The sequence below is a fragment of the Oncorhynchus mykiss genome, chromosome 11 (genome assembly GCF_013265735.2).
Source record: "Oncorhynchus mykiss isolate Arlee chromosome 11, USDA_OmykA_1.1, whole genome shotgun sequence".
NCBI lineage: Eukaryota > Metazoa > Chordata > Actinopteri > Salmoniformes > Salmonidae > Oncorhynchus > Oncorhynchus mykiss.
The window spans coordinates 74,850,610-74,870,018 of NC_048575.1; the positions used below are offsets into that span (position 1 = coordinate 74,850,610).

At 45.4% G+C, this 19,409-nt stretch overlaps 2 protein-coding genes across 3 annotated transcripts in view; both read right to left on the reverse strand.

The window, feature by feature from the left end:
* LOC110535115 (serine/threonine-protein kinase TAO3) overlaps nt 1–11,678 on the reverse strand; it is a 150,409-nt gene extending 138,731 nt beyond the window's left edge. Inside the window, exon 1 of one of the 2 annotated variants that reach the window (XM_036936323.1) lies at nt 11,317–11,678. The gene's annotated coding sequence lies outside the window, so the exon portion shown is untranslated. Of the gene's footprint in view, nt 1–10,809; nt 11,229–11,316 lie in introns of those variants that run through there. The other variant, XM_036936324.1, reaches the window with a different exon arrangement.
* Nucleotides 5,846–9,008, reverse strand: LOC118937398 (basic proline-rich protein-like). Its single transcript, XM_036936343.1, has 5 exons — nt 9,000–9,008; nt 8,172–8,699; nt 7,234–7,645; nt 6,202–6,545; nt 5,846–6,034 (listed from the first exon to the last, which is right to left on the reverse strand). Exons 1-5 carry the CDS (start codon nt 9,006–9,008, stop codon nt 5,846–5,848), a joined length of 1,482 nt encoding a protein of 493 aa, XP_036792238.1.
* Nucleotides 11,679–19,409: the final 7,731 nt, after the last annotated feature.

Below are 19,409 nucleotides of genomic sequence, written 5' to 3' on the forward strand. Positions count from 1 at the left end.
TCCAGAATATTGAATGAATTAAATTGAAACAGTGCAGCCCGAATGGAGGCTGCAAACAATGTACCAGGCCAGCTGTGATTTACAACCTGATAGTCATAGTTTTTGGACTCCCAAGAAATGTATTGGTTAATTATATTAATGATGCATTATACTGCATCCATCTATTCTTCCAGCAATGCCTGAGTGTAGGTAATGGAACGTTGAGTTAAATATAATCTCTTTTTAAAACCTCAAAGTTGGTTTTGTAGCATAAACTGAGTATTGTATATTTTTGAGTGATAGTCTGTTTCATATCTGCAAATTAATTAAAACGGTGTCAGTTCCACTTTAAACTTAAAGTTCACTGGTTACTGTGTGTGCAAAACGTTGAAATGTTTTTTGCAATGGGGAAGTTGTACATTTTGATTGGGAAATGCTTAAATGGTTGTGTTTTTTATTCTTATGATTGGGACCTACTGGCTTATTATGTCCAAGTTTATGGACTGCTTATCCTTTAACATCATGCTGTGTGTGACTGCTGTCTTTCCATCGGCCCTATGCAGTGGTGCCTGGAGAAGTGGGTAGCCTCAAATTCCCCAAAAGTCTCCAAACGGCCCACCCAGCGAAGGAAAGGCACCATGTGGGAAAGATCCTGTTTTTCTATAGATTCTTCTGATTCACTCAAAATCACTTTTTTTTTTAAGAAAAAATGTAAAACAATGTGATCGTCCTCAACAATGCTTAAACATCAATCTGATTGGGTGGGCTGTCAGGGCCTGGCTCCCCAGTGGGTGGTCCTCGGTCTACCCCCCTGATGCAAACAGTGCATGACGACAATTGCGCATCACAAACAGCCTACTGAACAATACTTTGGGCTAAACTTTTTACAATACCTGGTTTGCATGCCCATCGTTGCCTTAGTTAGCATTTACTGGAAGATATTTCAACTTGTCTTCCCTACCGGCTACCGATGTCATTCTTCTGTGAGCTACTCCATGCCAAAACCAGTTGAGAGCTGCACACTCCTGCAGCGTGCAGATTAGAGGTCGACCGATTATGATTGTTCAACGCCGATACCGATTGTTGGAGGACCAAAAAAGCCTATACCGATTAAAATCAGTCTATTTTTTTTATTTTATTTATTTGTAATAATGACAATTACAACAATACTGAAAGAACACATATTTTAACTTAATATAATACATCAATAAAATCAATTTAGCCTCAAGTAAATAATGAAACGTTCAATTTGGTTTAAATAATTCAAGTGTTGGAGAAGAAAGTAAAAGTGCAATATGTGCTATGTAAGAAAGCTAACGTTTCAGTTCCTTGCTCAGAACATGAGAACATATGAAAGCTGGTGGTTCCTTTTAACATGAGTCTTCAATATTCCCAGGTAAGAAGTTTTAGGTTGTAGTTATTATAGGAATTATAGGACTATTTCCCTCCCTTAACCTTTGACTAATGGATGTTCTTATGGGCACTTTAGTATTGCCAGTGTAACAGTAAAGCTTCCGTCCCTCTCGTTGCTCCTCCTTGGGCTCGAACCAGCAACACAACGACAGCCACCATCGAAGCAGCGTTACCCATGCAGAGCAAGGGGAACATCTACTAGAAGGCTCAGAGCGAGTGACGTTTGAAACGCTATTAGCGCGTGCTAACTAGCTAGCCATTTCACTTCGGTTACACCAGCCTCATCTCGGGAGTTGTTAGGCTTGAAGTCATAAACAGCGCAATGCTTGACACACAACGAAGAGCTGCTGGCAAAACGCACAAAAGTGCTGTTTGAATTAATGTTTACGCACCTGCTTCTGCCTACCACCGCTCAGTCAGATACTTGTATGCTCAGTCAGATTATATGCAACGCAGGTCACGCTAGATAATATCTAGTAATATCATCAACCATGTGTAGTTAACTAGTGATTATGATTGATTGTTTTTCATAAAGATAAGTTTAATGCTAGCTAGCAACTTACCTTGACTTACTGCATTCGCGTAACAGGCAGTCTCCTCGTGGAGTGCAACAAAAGAGAGGCAGGTTGTTATTGCGTTGGACTAGTTAACTGTAAGGTTGCAAGATTGGATCCCCCGAGCTGACAAGGTGAAAATCTGTCGTTCTGCCCCTGAACGAGGCAGTTAACCCACCGTTCCTAGGCCGTCATTGAAAATAAGAGTGTTCTTAACTGACTTGCCTAGTTAAATAAATGTATAAAAAATAAATGAAATGGGCAAATCGGCACCCAAAAATACCGATTTCCGATTAATTGGTCCAACTCTAGTGCAGATAATATTCCACTGAAACTGGGCTGTGTGTGCAGCACACGTCAATATATTTCACGTACTTTACAAATTGTGCAGGCTACTTTGTGCATGATTTCTCTATTGTACTATATCATTGTTAAATCGTATACACCACTACATTATTTTGCTCCCGAGTGGCGCAGCGGTCTAAGGCACTGCATCTCAGCGCAAGAGGTGTCACTACAGACATCCTGGTTTGATTCCAGGATGAATCACAACTGGCCGTGAATGGGAGTCCGATAGGGCGACGCACAATTGGCCCAGCATCGCCTGGGTTTGGCCGTCATTTTAAGTAAGAATTTGATCTTAACGGACTTGCCTAGTTAACTAAAGGTTAAACTTAAAAAATCAAAACACATCAGTAAGGATTAAGTGAGTACACGCAATGCCCACTGAAGGAAAAAAAAAAAACACTAAAACGTGGGTATACGGTTTATACCAGCACATAGCTTCCACTACAACACTGACCCTTAATTTACAGAAAGTGCATATTTCTAAAAGAGTGCTGGTATTACAGTTGCTGTCCTTTCAATGATCCGGTCACCCACCAAAGGCCTCCTAGGGTCACCCACCAAAGGCCTCCTAGGGTCACCCACCAAAGGCCTCCTAGGGTCACCCACCAAAGGCCTCCTAGGGTCACCCACCAAAGGCCTCCTAGGGTCACCCACCAAAGGCCTCCTAGGGTCACCCACCAAAGGCCTCCTAGGGTCACCCACCAAAGGCCTCCTAGGGTCACCCACCAAAGGCCTCCTAGGGTCACCCACCAAAGGCCTCCTAGGGTCACCCACCAAAGGCCTCCTAGGGTCACCCACCAAAGGCCTCCTAGGGTCACCCACCAAAGGCCTCTAGGGTCACCCACCAAAGGCCTCTAGGGTCACCCACTGTACTAACATGTCTATAATAGATAGAAAGGCTGTTAAGACTGTAATAATGTTTTAAGAAAGAATTGTATACATCTGACCTTGTGAAGCGGTTTTATGCACTGACTGAATGGAAGCTGATAAGTTGTTTTTTTTACTCCGCTGGTCTTGGGAAGAAATTGTCAAAGGCAAGACCGAGTACAAATGTTTGACACCAAGACAGAGACACTCAATATGTGGCCTTGAGTACTACAACTCTGCTGCAGAGTACCACACTGTTGCCTAGTAGGTCCTATTCAATGATATATACAATACATACATTCATGTGTACACCCCCATTTGGGGTCACTTAGAAATGTCCTTGTTTTTGAAAGAAAAGCAGATTTTTTTGTCCATTAAAATAATATCAAATTGATCAGAAATACAGTGTAGACATTGTTAATGTTGTAAACGACTATTGTAGCTGGAAACGGCTGATTTATGACATTTCTGCATAGGCCCATTATCAGCAACCATTTCTCCTGTGTTCCAATGGCACGTTGTGTTAGACAATCCAAGTTTATAATTTTAAAAAGGACTGGCCACCCCACATAGCCTGGTTCCTCTCTAGGTTTCTTCCTAGGTTTTGGCCTTTCTAGGGAGTTTTTCCTAGCCACCGTGCTTCTACACCTGCATTGCTTGCTTTTTGGGGCTTTAGGCTGGGTTTCTGTACAGCACTTTGAGATATCAGCTGATGTACGAAGGGCTATATAAATACATTTTATTTGATTTAATTGATCATTAGAAAACCCTTTTTGCATTTATTTTAGCACAGGTGAAAACTGTTGTCTGATTAAAGAAGCAATAAAAAAACTGGCCTTTAGACTTGAGTATCTGGAGCGGCCATTTTGAGCCTGTAATCAAACCCACAAATGCTGATGCTCCAGATACTCAACTAGTCTAAAGAAGGCCAGTTTTATTGCTTCTTTAAATCAGACAACAGTTTTCAGCTGTGCTAACATAATTGCAGAAGGGTTTTCTAATGATCAATTAGCCTTTTAAAATGATACACTTGGAGTAGCTAACACAACGTGCCATTGGAACACAGTAGTGATGGTTGCTGATAATGGGCCTCTGTACACCTATGTAGATATTCCATAACAATTTAAAAATCAGCCATTTCCAGCTACAATAATCATTTACAACAGTAACAATGTCTACACTGTATTTCTTATCAATTTGATGTTATTTTTAATGGACAAAAAGAGAGCTTTTCTTTTAAAAAAACAAGGACATTTCTAAGTGACTAAACTTTTGAACGGTAGTGTGTGTGTATGTATAAATATCAAATTCATTTTACTCCTCACGTTACTATTTTGAAACTCTGCATCTTTGGGAAAGGCTCGTAAGCTAGGTAAAGGTAAAGTATACACCAGCTGTATTCAGCGCATGTGACAAAATGTTCTGTCTCTCTGTCAACATTGAGCACCAAAAATACTGGGACAGTGACACGTTGTTGTTGTTTGGCCCTGTACTCCAATAATCGGATTTGAAATGATACCATGACTATGAAGTCAAAGAGCTGCCTTTCATCTTTAATTTTAGGGTATTTTCATCCATATCGGGTGAACCGACCAAAAGCATTGGGACAATCTTGGGGTCACTTTCATTACAAATAAGAATATGATATGTTTCTAAACAATTCTACATTCATGTGGATGCTACCATGATTACGGATAATTCTGAATGAATCGTAAATAAAAGAGAAAGTTAGCGTGAAAATATTATACCCCCCCAAAAAATGCTCCCCTCCCCCATTATTGTAGTGGTGAGAGGTTAGCATGTCTTGGGGGTATGATATTTGTGCGTCTAATTTTCTCAAACATCATTATTCACAATTCATTCAGGACTATCCATTATCATGGTAGCATCCACATGAATGTATAAGCGTTATTAACATATGCTATATTAATTTACAATAAAAAGTGACTCCAAAATGACAATACTTTAGTTACCATTCATTTCTATTTGGGAACAAAATAATCTGAAACACAACCAAGAAAAGAACAAAAAACAGCAAATGAATCCAAGATGTAGTCATTGCGTGCAATGAATATGGGACCAAATACAAAACTTGACTATTTTAAATAGGGTTGATTATGTACAGAAAGTGCTGTAATTTCTAAACGGTTCATCTGATATGGATGAAAATACACCCTCAAATAAAAGCTGACAGTCTGCACTTTAACCTCAGACACTGTATCATTTCCAATCCAAAGTGCTGGAGTAGAGCCTAAATAAAACTAAAAATAACGTGTCACTGTCCCAATACATTTGGAGCCAACTGTAATTCCTCAATGTAATTCCAATCTTAATACATTTCCTCGTTCTTAGAATTAATGTCCTTAGACTTAGAGCAAAGAACAGAATGTACAGGTGTGTCATGGAACAGTTCATTGTTGAGGGGAAACAGACATTACACACTCCTTCCTTAAGGCCTCATCTTCCTCCTTCCTCTGCTTGGAAGAATTGAAGGAGAGCGAGTAGTAAACAGAATAGCCCAGACTAGTCCTTAAGAAGAGAGACAAGAGTAAAAAGAACAGCTGCAATGGAAATGCCCTTTCCCTCTCAATTCTCCTTCATATCTGAAACTTTATTCACACCCAGATTATCCAAAGCCCTTTACAGAGCAGTCAGTGTGTAGTGATTAAGCCTGTTGCCAGGGTTTACACCTCCCCTATGTTGGGCCGGCCTGCCTGCCTGCGAGAGCGCTTCTGTTGCTGGAGAGGGGGCTGGAGCCTGGGCCTGCCTCCCTGGTAGACGGGGCTGGAGCCTGGGCCTGCCTCCCTGGTAGACGGGGCTGGAGCCTGGGCCTGACTCCCTGGTAGAGGGGGCTGGAGCCTGGGCCTGCCTGCCTAGGAGAGGGGGCTGGAGCCTGGGGCCTGCCTGCCTAGGAGAGGGGGCTGGAGCCTGGGCCTGCCTCCCTGGTAGACGGGGCTGGAGCCTGGGCCTGCCTGCCTAGGAGAGGGGGCCGGAGCCTGGGCCTGCCTGCCTAGGAGAGGGGGCCGGAGCCTGGGCCTGCCTGCCTAGGAGAGGGGGCCGGAGCCTGGGCCTGCCTGCCTAGGAGAGGGGGCCGGAGCCTGGGCCTGCCTGCCTGGTAGAGGGGGCCGGAGCCTGGGGCTGCCTGCCTGGTAGAGGGGGCCGGAGCCTGGGCCTGCCTCCCTGGTAGAGGGGGCCGGAGCCTGGGCCTGCCTCCCTGGTAGAGGGGGCCGGAGCCTGGGCCTGCCTCCCTGGTAGAGGGGGCCGGAGCCTGGGCCTGCCTCCCTGGTAGAGGGGGCCGGAGCCTGGGCCTGCCTCCCTGGTAGAGGGGGCCGGAGCCTGGGCCTGCCTCCCTGGGAGAGGGGGCCGGAGCCTGGGCCTGCCTGCCTGGGAGAGGGGGCCGGAGCCTGGGCCTGCCTGCCTGGGAGAGGGGGCTGTATCCTGGGCCTGCCTGCCTGGGAGAGAGGGCTGTATCCTGGGCCTGCCTGTCTGGGAGAGGACTGTATCCTGGGCCTGCCTGCCTGGGAGAGAGGGCTGTATCCTGGGCCTGCCTGTCTGGGAGAGGACTGTATCCTGGGCCTGCCTGCCTGGGAGAGAGGGCTGTATCCTGGGCCTGCCTGCCTGGGAGAGAGGGCTGTATCCTGGGCCTGCCTGCCTGGGAGAGAGGGCTGTATCCTGGGCCTGCCTGCCTGGGAGAGAGGGCTGTATCCTGGGCCTGCCTGCCTGGGAGAGAGGGCTGTATCCTGGGCCTGCCTGCCTGGGAGAGAGGGCTGTATCCTGGGCCTGCCTGCCTGGGAGAGAGGGCTGTATCCTGGGCCTGCCTGCCTGGGAGAGAGGGCTGTATCCTGGGCCTGCCTGCCTGGGAGAGAGGGCTGTATCCTGGGCCTGCCTGCCTGGGAGAGAGGGCTGTATCCTGGGCCTGCCTGCCTGGGAGAGAGGGCTGTATCCTGGGCCTGCCTGCCTGGGAGAGAGGGCTGTATCCTGGGCCTGCCTGCCTGGGAGAGAGGGCTGTATCCTGGGCCTGCCTGCCTGGGAGAGAGGGCTGGAGCCTGGGCCTGCCTGCCTACTTGCCTACCTGGGAGAGAGGCCTGGAGCCTGGGCCTGCCTGCCTGGGAGAGAGGCCTGGAGCCTGGGCCTGCCTGCCTAGGAGAGAGGCCTGGAGCCTGGGCCTGCCTGCCTGGGAGAGAGGCCTGGAGCCTGGGCCTGCCTGCCTGGGAGAGGGGGCTGGAGCCTGGGGCTGTCTGCATGGTAGAGGGGGCTGGAGCCTGGGCCTGCCTCCCTGGTAGAGGGGGCTGGAGCATGGGCCTGCCTCCCTGGTAGAGGGGGCTGGAGCCTGGGCCTACCTGCCTGTAAGAGAGGCCTGGAGCCTGGGCTTGCCTGCCTACTTGCCTGGGAGAGAGGGCTGGAGCCTGGGCCTGCCTGCCTGGTAGAGGGGGCTGGAGCCTGGGCCTGCCTGCCTGGTAGAGGGGGCTGGAGCCTGGGCCTGCCTGCCTGGGAGAGAGGGCTGTATCCTGGGCCTGCCTGCCTGGGAGAGAGGGCTGTATCCTGGGCCTGCCTGCCTGGGAGAGAGGGCTGTATCCTGGGCCTGCCTGCCTGGGAGAGAGGGCTGTATCCTGGGCCTGCCTGCCTGGGAGAGAGGGCTGTATCCTGGGCCTGCCTGCCTGGGAGAGAGGGCTGTATCCTGGGCCTGCCTGGGAGAGAGGGCTGTATCCTGGGCCTGCCTGCCTGGGAGAGAGGGCTGTATCCTGGGCCTGCCTGCCTGGGAGAGAGGGCTGTATCCTGGGCCTGCCTGCCTGGGAGAGAGGGCTGTATCCTGGGCCTGCCTGCCTGGGAGAGAGGGCTGTATCCTGGGCCTGCCTGCCTGCCTACTTGCCTACCTGGGAGAGAGGCCTGGAGCCTGGGCCTGCCTGCCTGGGAGAGAGGCCTGGAGCCTGGGCCTGCCTGCCTGGGAGAGAGGCCTGGAGCCTGGGCCTGCCTGCCTGGGAGAGAGGCATGGAGCCTGGGCCTGCCTGCCTGCGAGAGAGGCATGGAGCCTGGGCCTGCCTGCCTGGGAGAGGGGGCTGGAGCCTGGGGCTGTCTGCCTGGTAGAGGGGGCTGGAGCCTGGGCCTGCCTCCCTGGTAGAGGGGGCTGGAGCCTGGGCCTGCCTCCCTGGTAGAGGGGGCTGGAGCCTGGGCCTGCCTCCCTGGTAGAGGGGGCTGGAGCCTGGGCCTGCCTCCCTGGTAGAGGGGGCTGGAGCCTGGGCCTGCCTCCCTGGTAGAGGGGGCTGGAGCCTGAGCCTGCCTGCCAGAGGGGGCTGGAGCCTGGGCCTGCCTGCCTGGTAGAGGGGGCTGGAGCCTGGGCCTGCCTGCTAGAGGGGGCTGGAGCCTGGGCCTGCCTGCCTGGTAGAGGGGGCTGGAGCCTGGGCCTGCCTGCCTGGTAGAGGGGGCTGGAGCCTGGGCCTGCCTGCCTGGTAGAGGGGGCTGGAGCCTGGGCTTGCCTGCCTGGTAGAGGGGGCTGGAGCCTGGGCCTGCCTGGTAGAGGGGGCTGGAGCCTGGGCTTTCCTGTGTCCCAAATTGCACACTATTCCCTTTATATTAGGGCAGCCTAACCACTAGGGTAACCTAGTGGTTAGAGCGTTGGACTAGTAACCGGAAGTTTGCAAGTTCAAACCCCCGGCTGCCCCTGAACAGGGCCAGCCTGGAACCCACTGCTCCTAGGCCGTCATTGAAAATAAGAATTTGTTCTTAACTGACTTGCCTAGTTAAATAAAGGTTAAAAAAATATTGCACTACTTTTGATCAGTGCTCATAGGACCCAGAATGTCCCCCTCTCCCTGACAGCCACAGTTGATGTGTCCTCACCCCACGCATCCATCAACGCACCTCACACTTGCAGATATATAGTTGCACATTACAGTCAAACACGTTGCAGACTCACAGAAGAGGAACTACACAGAAAATATAGAGTCAGTCAGGGAAGACAAGCAGGATAAATATCAAGTTTTAATTGGACTTTACACGTGCAGAGGAACATGTAAGATATATGTAGCCAATGCCTATGGGATACATGCAATGCACACATACATGCATGCATAGGTTATTCACAAACACAAACCACAACCGTTGAGCACGCCAACAGATCAGACACACAGGATGTCAGTGACACTCGGCGAATGTCCCAAATGGCACCCTATTCCATATAGTGCACTACTTTTGTCCAGAGCCCTGATAAAAAGTAGTGCACTATATAGGGAATAGGGTTCCATTTGGGAGGAAGACAGGATGTCACGTCTGAATATCCTACAAAAAAGCTAAACTAACTGGGTGAAGGTAACAGAGGAGGGAGGGGCAACTTCCGTTGGACCTCGGTCACACACACAGACACGACCATTTCAGGCTATTGTCCCTCATCATACAATAAAAAAATATATTTAAAAAAATAGACTTAACTAGCTTAGTATTATCAGCTAGATAGGTGATGCAGGCAACCTTAAGGGACTGGTAGCCTTGGACTGCCACGGTGTAACTCTGTTCATAGTTACCTCCCACTCAAAGCCTGAGACTTACTGATGAGCTGGCTGGCCGACTTGATAAGGTTACTGTAGGTTATGTTGGAAGCAGAGGCTTAAGCAATGAAAGTTGTTTCTTTAAAATCAAGCTACTGGCTGCTAATGGGCAAATATTTGTTTATAGTGAGAGATAAATGAATGTACACATTATACAGAGAACTCTGATACAGAATATTCAAGAGCTGACCAAATATATGCTAAATATGGAAGCTAACGACTTCATATGGCTCAGGCAATATCTTGGGAAATTACAAGATATTGCATGTTCAGAACAAGCAGAAATGTGTTCATTACAAGCATGTCTGTTAGCTTCCTATTCAAGCTGTCTACATAAAAGGATGACATCATGAAGTCAGGTTGGTTGTTGTAGGCTGTTCCACTGGCTGCTATTTTAGCCTTTAATGAGACATTTCAAGCGCGTAATGTTAACCTACATTTACTTTTATGCAGATTACAGGAAACAAAATATCTGCATATCAGTGGTAAAGCTATCGTTGAAAGCATTGTATGAATGACAATAGACGGCAAATCAAACAAAACATTCAAAAAGGTAGCTGTCAATGCTGTTTAACCAGTGTGTAGTGCACTAGACCAACATTTGCTTCGAGCACAAAAACAATAGACGCACTAACGTTAGACTCGGGTGACAATGTCATTTCTGTCTGTCAATTACTGGGCAGTTAAAGCAAATTTCGTTTCATTTACATATTTTAACATGTGCATTGAGCTATGCAATCGTTTTCGATGTCTGGCAATCCATCCATCGCAGAATGTCCAAAAAATGATACAGTAAGTAAGTAGCTGGTTGTAAAACGTTCAGTCGCAACATGTATCCACTGAAAAACAGTCTGTGGCACAGCCAGACAGTAGCTAGCTACATTATAGTTCCAGCCGTCTAGTGACAACTCGCCAATTATCAAGTAAAACCTCTTGAAACAAAATGACAATTCACAAAATTGACAGCTAAACCAAGTTGAAAGGCTTTGAAGCAACTGCATACAGGTTTTAAAAACATGTCTCATTGTTTATCGAGAGGTTCAGTTTATAATTTAACACGACAAGAGGTGAACCAAACTGGCTTGTCATTTGCTCGCAATACTTACCCATGAGCTCAGGTCGGTGCTTATGAAAACACGTCCTCTGTTCCTCATTTGCCAAGCAATACTTTCAACGATTTAAAAGCACTGTATGAATGATAAACAATTTCCAATGAAACCGACGGTGAGAATTGTTTTGCGAGCAGGTGTAACCAACCAAGTATTTGGCTTGCACAGTTCAACTACCCTACGCACTTCACTGACTGCCTATCTAGTGAGACTGTTACGTTAAAACAACAATGCGTTCAAGTCTCAACTTCGGTAGTCATCATGCTATGAGTCATAATAAAGAATACAACTACGTTAGCCTGGTATCTTGACAACGAAATAATCATTTCACAGGAACATGGGTTACTTCGACTTCATCTTAAAGGAAACGAAGACATGACGACAGCGTACTAGGAAGTGTCTCTCGTGTATAAGGCCAGCAAATTAGAAGCGTGAAATTGTGACAGCAATAGCTAACATTAACATTTGTACCTTCATCATAAATAAACCAAATTAAAAACTGACCAGTGATGTTCTTGTTCCTTTTGATGAATCCCACGTTTCCAATAACATTTAGTCCAACTCCGAGAGACAACTTGACTTTCTGAAGTTTGGTCAGGACTTCCTGAATGAGGGCTCGAGTCGCTCCTTTCCTCCGCACGAGCACGGCCCCTTGCCGCTGACAGCTAGTTTGACAGGCGGAAATAAATTCGTAGATTATCTGGCAAGCAGCAGTTGTCTTTAGTTCTGGCCTCTATAAATGTTATGGTTTAAACAAACAAAAACACGACATTCACTGTATGTGTCACAGTTGTTTAGATCATGCCCGTTGATTATTGATCATGATCAATACATTGCACTGATCAAATGTCGTGTTGTCAAGACCATTGTCATTTAACTCTAGACAATATTGGACGTTTTAGTATGTGCTGTTTACAAGGAGAAACAATCGAGTTCAGAGTCAAAGCAGACGAGGACAGGAGGTGGATGAGAGAAACAAAAATGTATCGGTTATCGGCTATAAAGGATCATCAACAGACAACCTTTGGGGATAGAAAAACTAGGGATATCAATGTTAAAAATGAAAATGAATACTTGGGTACTGTATTAGGTTTCAGTCAAGTCCACATTAATAAAATAACATGGGGTTAATTGCATTTTTAAAAATGAGAAAACTCACATTTATTTTTGGGGGCTTTATGTATATTGTTCAATGGTGCATTGGGACAATATTGACCTCTGAAAGCGATGAAAGTCGGTCACAGAAATGTAAATTCTGATCAAATGTATCACTTGGCAGTGTTCATAAAAACTAAGGCGACACAATTGAGAAAAATGAAATAAATAAACAATAAGGCGATACTGACATCTGGTGTTAGAATTTAGAATGACACCTTTAATACTAGACAGTCCATGGAATGTATGTCTAATAAAAACATGATGAGTTGCAGGAAATCCATGCAAAACGCTTAAAAAGTAAAGTGAAGTATTAGGTCCTTGAGTTAGGTCCCGGGTTGAACCCCCATTTTCCCCTCTGCCTCCCTCTCAGTGTCTATAGGCTTGAGTTAGCTCAGCGGGCTAACACAGTCTTTTGACATGTAGAAGACCTAGGTTTAACCTTGGCCACAGACAGTGTGTTCAAGCTCAATCAGATATGACTGGAATCACACAAGGTTATTATAGTTTTGTGTTTTTATGTTAGTTTTTATTTCTATTAGTTTTAAGATTTGTATTTGAAATTCAGTTTAATTTCAGTTAGTTCTCAGATCTGATTTACTAGTTTTATTTTGTTAAAGTTTTATAAAAAATAAAAAATAGTTTTAGTGTTGGGGACAGAAAGTATCCTGTGTCGGAGGCCAGGAGCCATTTGTGTTGTATCGTTTTTTAGCTTGTTACTTCTTGCCACTTTGGGGCAGTAATGCTGGTTCAGGTCATAGGTTAAGTTAGTTATAAAGGGGGGCTGAACACACTGATTACCCATGTGTTTTTTTGCTGCTCATTAAAAAATGGATTTGAGTCTTGGGGGTGTTATGTTCGCTATATCATACCCTGGCAGTTAATGTTGTTTGTCCCTCCTGAGTCACCGTAGCAACAACATAGCCTCTAACACTTCCTCAAAATAGTCTGAACTATCTTAAATAAAGCTAGCTAGTTAGAAGTAGATAGCAGTAGCAGGCACATTGAGCAAGCAGGGCACATTAGCTTAATCAGTTTAGCATGCATATAACTTCTTACTTTCTTGTGTTCTTATTTTGTTTTTTAAATTTCTTCATGTGTTTCTGTTCTACCTCATGTTATTTTTAGTGCTACATTGATATATATTACTGCATTGTTGAGTTTGGAGATTGCAAGAAAAGCATTTCACTGTTCTTGTGCACGTGATAATAAAACTTGAAGTTTTTCAAGTCACTGTGAGCTGGCGACGTTTAGTTTTTACAACTTTCTTACTATCTATTACCAGAGTGTGTGTCTATCTGGCACTGTTTCCTAGGGAATCATGTTACAGAACAGGTCACAGCGGAACACAAGATGCTCGTGAATGGGTTCATAATTTTGGAATATTGTGGCAGTTGGGATGCAAGTGCGCATCGACTCAATTCTCATTTCGCCCAAAACGGACTCAAGTGATCATTATCAAACACATCATCAAGTGGCCACTCCATTAAGGGCTTAGGGGTCAAGTGTTCTTTCAACATAACTCTGGCAATGTGTTGTCTTATGTAATCAAGTCCAAGGCGCGTAGTAAGGTCTGTCTCGCTGTCTGGAGGTTCTGCTGCTAACCAACATGATAAAATACTACAGTTTGCTATAGAATACCACCACAGGAGGCTGGTGGCACCTTCATTGGGGAGGACAGGCTCGTGGTAACGACTGGAGCGGAATCAGTGCCATGGTATTCTACATTAAACACATGGTTTCCATGGTTTCCTGGTGTTTGATGCCATTCCATTTGCTCCGTTCCGGCCATTATTATGAGTTGTTCTCCCCTCAGCAGCCTCCACATGACATTTTGGTCATTCAGCAGACCCTCTTATCCAGAGTGACTTAAAGTTAGTGCATTCGTATTAAGATAGCTAGGTGGGACAACCACATATCACAGGCATAGTAAGTACACTTTTCCTCAGTAAAGTAGCTATCAGCAAAGTCAAAGCTAGACAGGGGGAGAAGGGGGAATCGATTGCAAGTGTTGGTTCAGAAAAAAAAAAAAAGGGGGGGTGTGGGTCGAGGTGAGGTGGGGAATCATTTTTTTCAAGATACTCTTTTGAAGAGGTAGGCTTTCAGGTGCTTCAGAAGATGGGCAGGGACTCTGCTGTTTAAGCTTCAGGGGAAAGCTGGCTCCACCATTGGGGTTCGAGGACAGAGAAGAGCTTGGACTGGGCTGAGCGGGCGATGGGCCTAAAGACCAGAGGTGACATAATGGACTGCTCGGGTTGGGCTGTAGGGTTTGAGCATAGCCTGAAGGTAGGGAAGGACAATTGGATAGAGTGCAAAAAGCTTTGCTAGGCAGTACCGCAAGTATCTGTGAACCCCCAGATTCAGAAGCTTAAAATCCCCATTTAATGTTTGCCCAACATTTTGAGAGAAAAAAACTAAAATTGAACATAATTCATAATGGTTTTTATTTTAGTTAGTTTTGGAGTTAAATGTAAGAATTTCAGTATAGTTTTAGCTCTTCAAATGGGTTTGTTAATTGTTTTAGACGGAAGTCGTTGAGCAAAGTCGGTAAGTGAAGTCTGGGGAGGCACATGTGCACATATGCAAGTCGGACTACTTCTGCTGTTTCAAGGAAACTCGACAATGGCAGACATGGCTTTCACCTTTGTTATTGCAGATGAAGTGGATGCTATCGAAATTGGTTCTACTAAGCTATATGGAATTGCTTTAACAAAGTCATACCAATGATCATTTTGTTATTTGATTTAGGAATGTTACACCCTTTGAAGTAACCCAAAAATATTTGTTTAAATGCTTGATAATTTTTTTTTATTTGGCCTTACTTCTATTAGTACATACAAACTCATTGAACAACAGATTAACCTATCCCCAAAAATCTAAAGGAAGTTTGTTCTGAAGTGTCTGTCCTATATCTGAGAGATATAAGTTTTTGTTTTATACATATAGTTAACCTCTTATTTTTGGCATTAAACAGTCTCCATATATACTGTACTTCCATTCACTTTTTCAACTGGTACCCAGGACCTTCAGACGAGTCTTGTAAGGCCTGTGGGCATCCTAGAGCGAAATAACATGTACGTGTTCGTGAGAGTCTCTCCTTTCCATAGAGGGGTCAGATTAGTGTGTAGCCCAAACTGTTTGGACGCTACAGAGAGAAGTTGGCAGATCGGCTGTCCCAAGACACTTGTAGAGAACACCATCCTGAGAGTGAGAGTCTCATCTTTCCATCATGCTAGTTTCTAGGCCAAACCGTTTGGACGCTACAGACGATTCTGTGAGAAGACCGATTTTCAGGATACCTCATGGTCTGACACATACCAAAGACGTGGAAGTGAGACATCGGCGGATGTGGTAGATTGAGACGCGTCCAATGCAAGACACCAGATATCTCTCGTTTAAACTGACAGCTTTTTATGTTTGTTTTTAATTACGCAAAATCAACTCTAGGGTGTTTTAAAGGACCGTTTTCGGGACATTGCCAGTGTAGAAATCCCCCAGATTAACAAATGCGTCGTTTACAATATGTATAACATTTTATTCACACGTAATAAACAAATCAACACTTTTTTTTTACAACAATATTACAGACAAGACAAATTCCTGGCTATAACATGGGACACAACATTACAGTTGTCAGCTATATTGTCGCAAGTTGGATATTTTATTTGTTACTGTAAGAAAGGTGGATCGAAAATAGATTGTAAAGGATGTACGGATTAACATCTATTTAAGCTCTGAAGGTTCATCCGCCCAAAACAGTAAACATGCATTGATAATAACCAATGATAGGTGACGATATCAACCATTTATGATTTCCAGTCGACTGCAGTCTTTGATCACATGCTGTAAAGGTCATGCAGTAGACAAGTTGAAAGTCAGACAATGTGTATACCCATAATGCAACACACTTTGCCTTGACAAAAGTGATTTGGTTGAGCGTGCCCCATGTCTATGGTCCAGACGGAGGGGAAATCCGCACACAATGCGTCCCTGACCACCTCCTGAAGTGGTCGTCCAGATCTGAACACAATACGACTTTTGTGCGTCTAGATCTGTCTTTTCAATGTGATCTTCGTATTCTGATACTAGAAGTCGCATGTAAGTGTCAAGTGTAGACACAGTGCTCTGACCTCAGTCTCCTCCTGCTACACAGGAAGAGTGGATGTTCCTGTATCCCTACTACCACTACTACCACCTGTGGACATAGCCTGGAAGTAGGGGTGCTGGTAGTGAAATGGTAAAACTGAAAGAATTTGTGTTGTAGAAAATGAAAAAAATCCCTTTTATTTCTTTCATCACATTCCCAGTGTGTCAGAAGATTACATACACTCAAATAGTATTTGGTAGCATTGCCTTTAAATTGTTTAACTTGGGTCAAATGTTTCGGGAAGCCTTCCACAAGCTTCCCACAATAAGTTGTGTGAATTTTCTGGCCCATTCCTCCTGACAGAGCTGATGTAACTGAGTCAGGTTTGTAGGCCTCCTTGCTTGCACACATTTTCTCAGTTCTGCCCACAAATTTGCTATAGGATCGAGGTCAGGGCTTTGGGATGGCCACTCCAGTACCTAGACTTTGTTGTCCTTAAGCCATTTTGCCACAACTTTGGAAGTATGCTTGGGGTCATTGACCATTTGCGACCAAGCTTTAACATCTTGACTGACGTCTTGAGATGTTGCTTCAATATACATGTTGCTTCGAAATATATAGATCAAGAGCATCATTTTCCGTCCTCATGATGCCATCTATTTTGTGAAGTGCACCACTCCCTCCTGCAGCAAAGCACCCCCACAACATGATGCTGACATCCCTGTGCTTCGCGGTTTAGATGGTGTTCTTCGGCTTGCAAGCCTCACCCTTTTTCCTCCAAACATATGTTATGGCCTAACAGTTCTATTTTTGTTTCATCAGACCAGAGGACATTTCTCCAAAAAGTACGATCTTTGTCCCCATCTGCAGTTGCAAACCGTAGTCTGGCTTTTTTTATGTTGGTTTTGGAGCAGTGGCTTCTTCCTTGCTGAGCTGCCTTTCAGGTTATGTCAATATAGGACTCGTTTTACTGTGGTTATAGATACTTTTGTACCTGTTTCCTCCAGCATCTCCACAAGGTCCTTTGCTGTTGTTCTGGGATTGTTTTGCACTTTTCGCATCAATGTACGTTCATCTCTAGGAGACAGAAAGCGTCTCCTTCCTGAGCGGTATGACGACTGCGTGGTCCCATGGTATTTATACTTGCGTACAATTGTTTGTTCAGATGAATGTGGTACCTTCAGGCGTTTGGAAATTGCTCCCAAGGATGAACCAGACTTTTTTTTTAAAATGAGGTCTTGGCTGATTTCTTTTGATTTTCCCATGATGTCAAGCAAAGAGGCACTGAGTTTGAAGGTAGGCCTTGAAATACATCCACAGGTACACCTCCAATTGACTCAAATGTTGTCAATAATCCTATCAGAAGCTTCTAAAGCCATGACATAATTTTCTGGAATTGTTCAAGCTGTTTAAAGGCACAGTCAACTTAGTGCATGTAAACTTCTGACCCACTGGAATTGTGATTCAGAGTTCTAAGTGAAATAATCTGTCTGTAAACAATTGTTGGAAAAATTACTTGTGTCATGCACAAAGTAATGTCCTAAACTATAGTTTGTTCACAAGAAATTTGTGGAGTGGTTGAAAAATTAGTTTTAATGACTCCAACCTAAGTGTATGTAAACTTCCGACCTCAACTGTATATACAGTGGGGCAAAAAAGTATTTAGTCAGCCACTAATTGTGCAAGTTCTCCCACTTAAAAATATGAGAGGCCTGTAATTTTCATCATAGGTACACTTCAACTATGACAGACAAAATGAGAAAAAAAATCCAGAAAATCACATTGTAGGATTTTTTATGAATTTATTTGCAAATTATGGTGGAAAATAAGTATTTGGTCAATAACAAAAGCTTATCTCAATACTTTGTTATATACCCTTTGTTGGCAATGACAGAGGTCAAACATTTTCTGTAAGTCTTCACAAGGTTTTCACACACTGTTGCTGGTATTTTGGCCCATTCCTCCATGCAGATCTCCTCTAGAGCAGTGATGTTTTGGGGCTGTTGCTGGGCAACACAGACTTTCAACTCCCTCCAAAGATTTTCTATGGGTTTGAGATCTGGAGACTCACTGTCAACTGCGTTTATTTTCAGCAAACTTACTGTATATTGTATGAATATAACAAGATTCAACAACTGAGACATAAACTGAACAAGTTGCACAGACATGTGATTAACAGAAATTGAATAATGTGTCCCTGAATAAATGGGGGGTCAAAATCAAAAGTAACAGTCAGTATCGGTGTGGCCACCAGCTGCATTAAGTACTGCAATGCATCTCCTCCACATGGACTGCACCAGATTTGCCAGTTCTTGCTGTGAGATGTTACCCCACTCTTCCACCAAGGCACCTGCAGGTCCCCGGACATTTCTGGGGTTAATTGCCCTAGCCCTCACCCTCTGATCCAACAGGTCCCAGACGTGCTCAAAGGGATTGAGATCCGGGCTCTTCACTGGCCATGGCAGAACACTGACATTCCTGTCTTGCAGGAAACTATGCACAGAATGAGCAGTATGGCTGGTGGCATTGTCATGCTGGAGGGTCATGTCAGGATGAGCCTGCAGGAAGGGTACCACATGAGGCAGGAGGATGTCTTCCCTGTAACGCACAGCGTTGAGATTGCCTGCAATGACAACAAGCTCAGTCCGATGCTGTGACACAACGCCCCAGACCATGATGGACCCTCCACCTCCAAATCGATCCTGCTCCAGAGTACAGGCCTTTGTGTGTAACGTTCATTCCTTCGACGACAAACGTGAATCAGACCATCACCCCTGGTGTGACAAAACCGTGACTCGTCAGTGAAGAGCACATTTTGCCAGTCCTGTCTGGTCCAGCGACAGTGGGTTTGTGCCCATTGGCGACGTTGTTGCCGGTGATGTCTGGTGAGGACCTGCCTTACAACAGGCCTACAAGCCCTCAGTCCAGGCTCTCTCAGCCTATTGCGGACAGTCTGAGCACAGATGGAGGGATTGTGCGTACCTGGTGTAACTCCTGGTGTAACTCAGGCAGTTGTTGTTGCCATCCTGTACCTGTCCATTAGGTGTGATGTTCGGATGTACCGATCCTGTGCAGGTGTTGATACACGTGGTCTGCCACTGCGAGGATGATCAGCTGTCCGTCCTGTCTCGCTGTAGCACTGTCTTAGGCGTCTCACAGTACAGAAAATTGCAATTTATTGCCCTGGCCACGTCTGCAGTCCCCATGGCCTCCTTGCAGCAGGCCTAAGGCACGTTCACGCAGATGAGAAGGGACCCTGGGCCACTTTCTTTTGGTGTTTTTCAGAGTCAGTAGAAAGGCCTCTTTAGTGTCCTAAGTTTTCATAACTATGACCTTAATTGCCTACCGTCTGTAA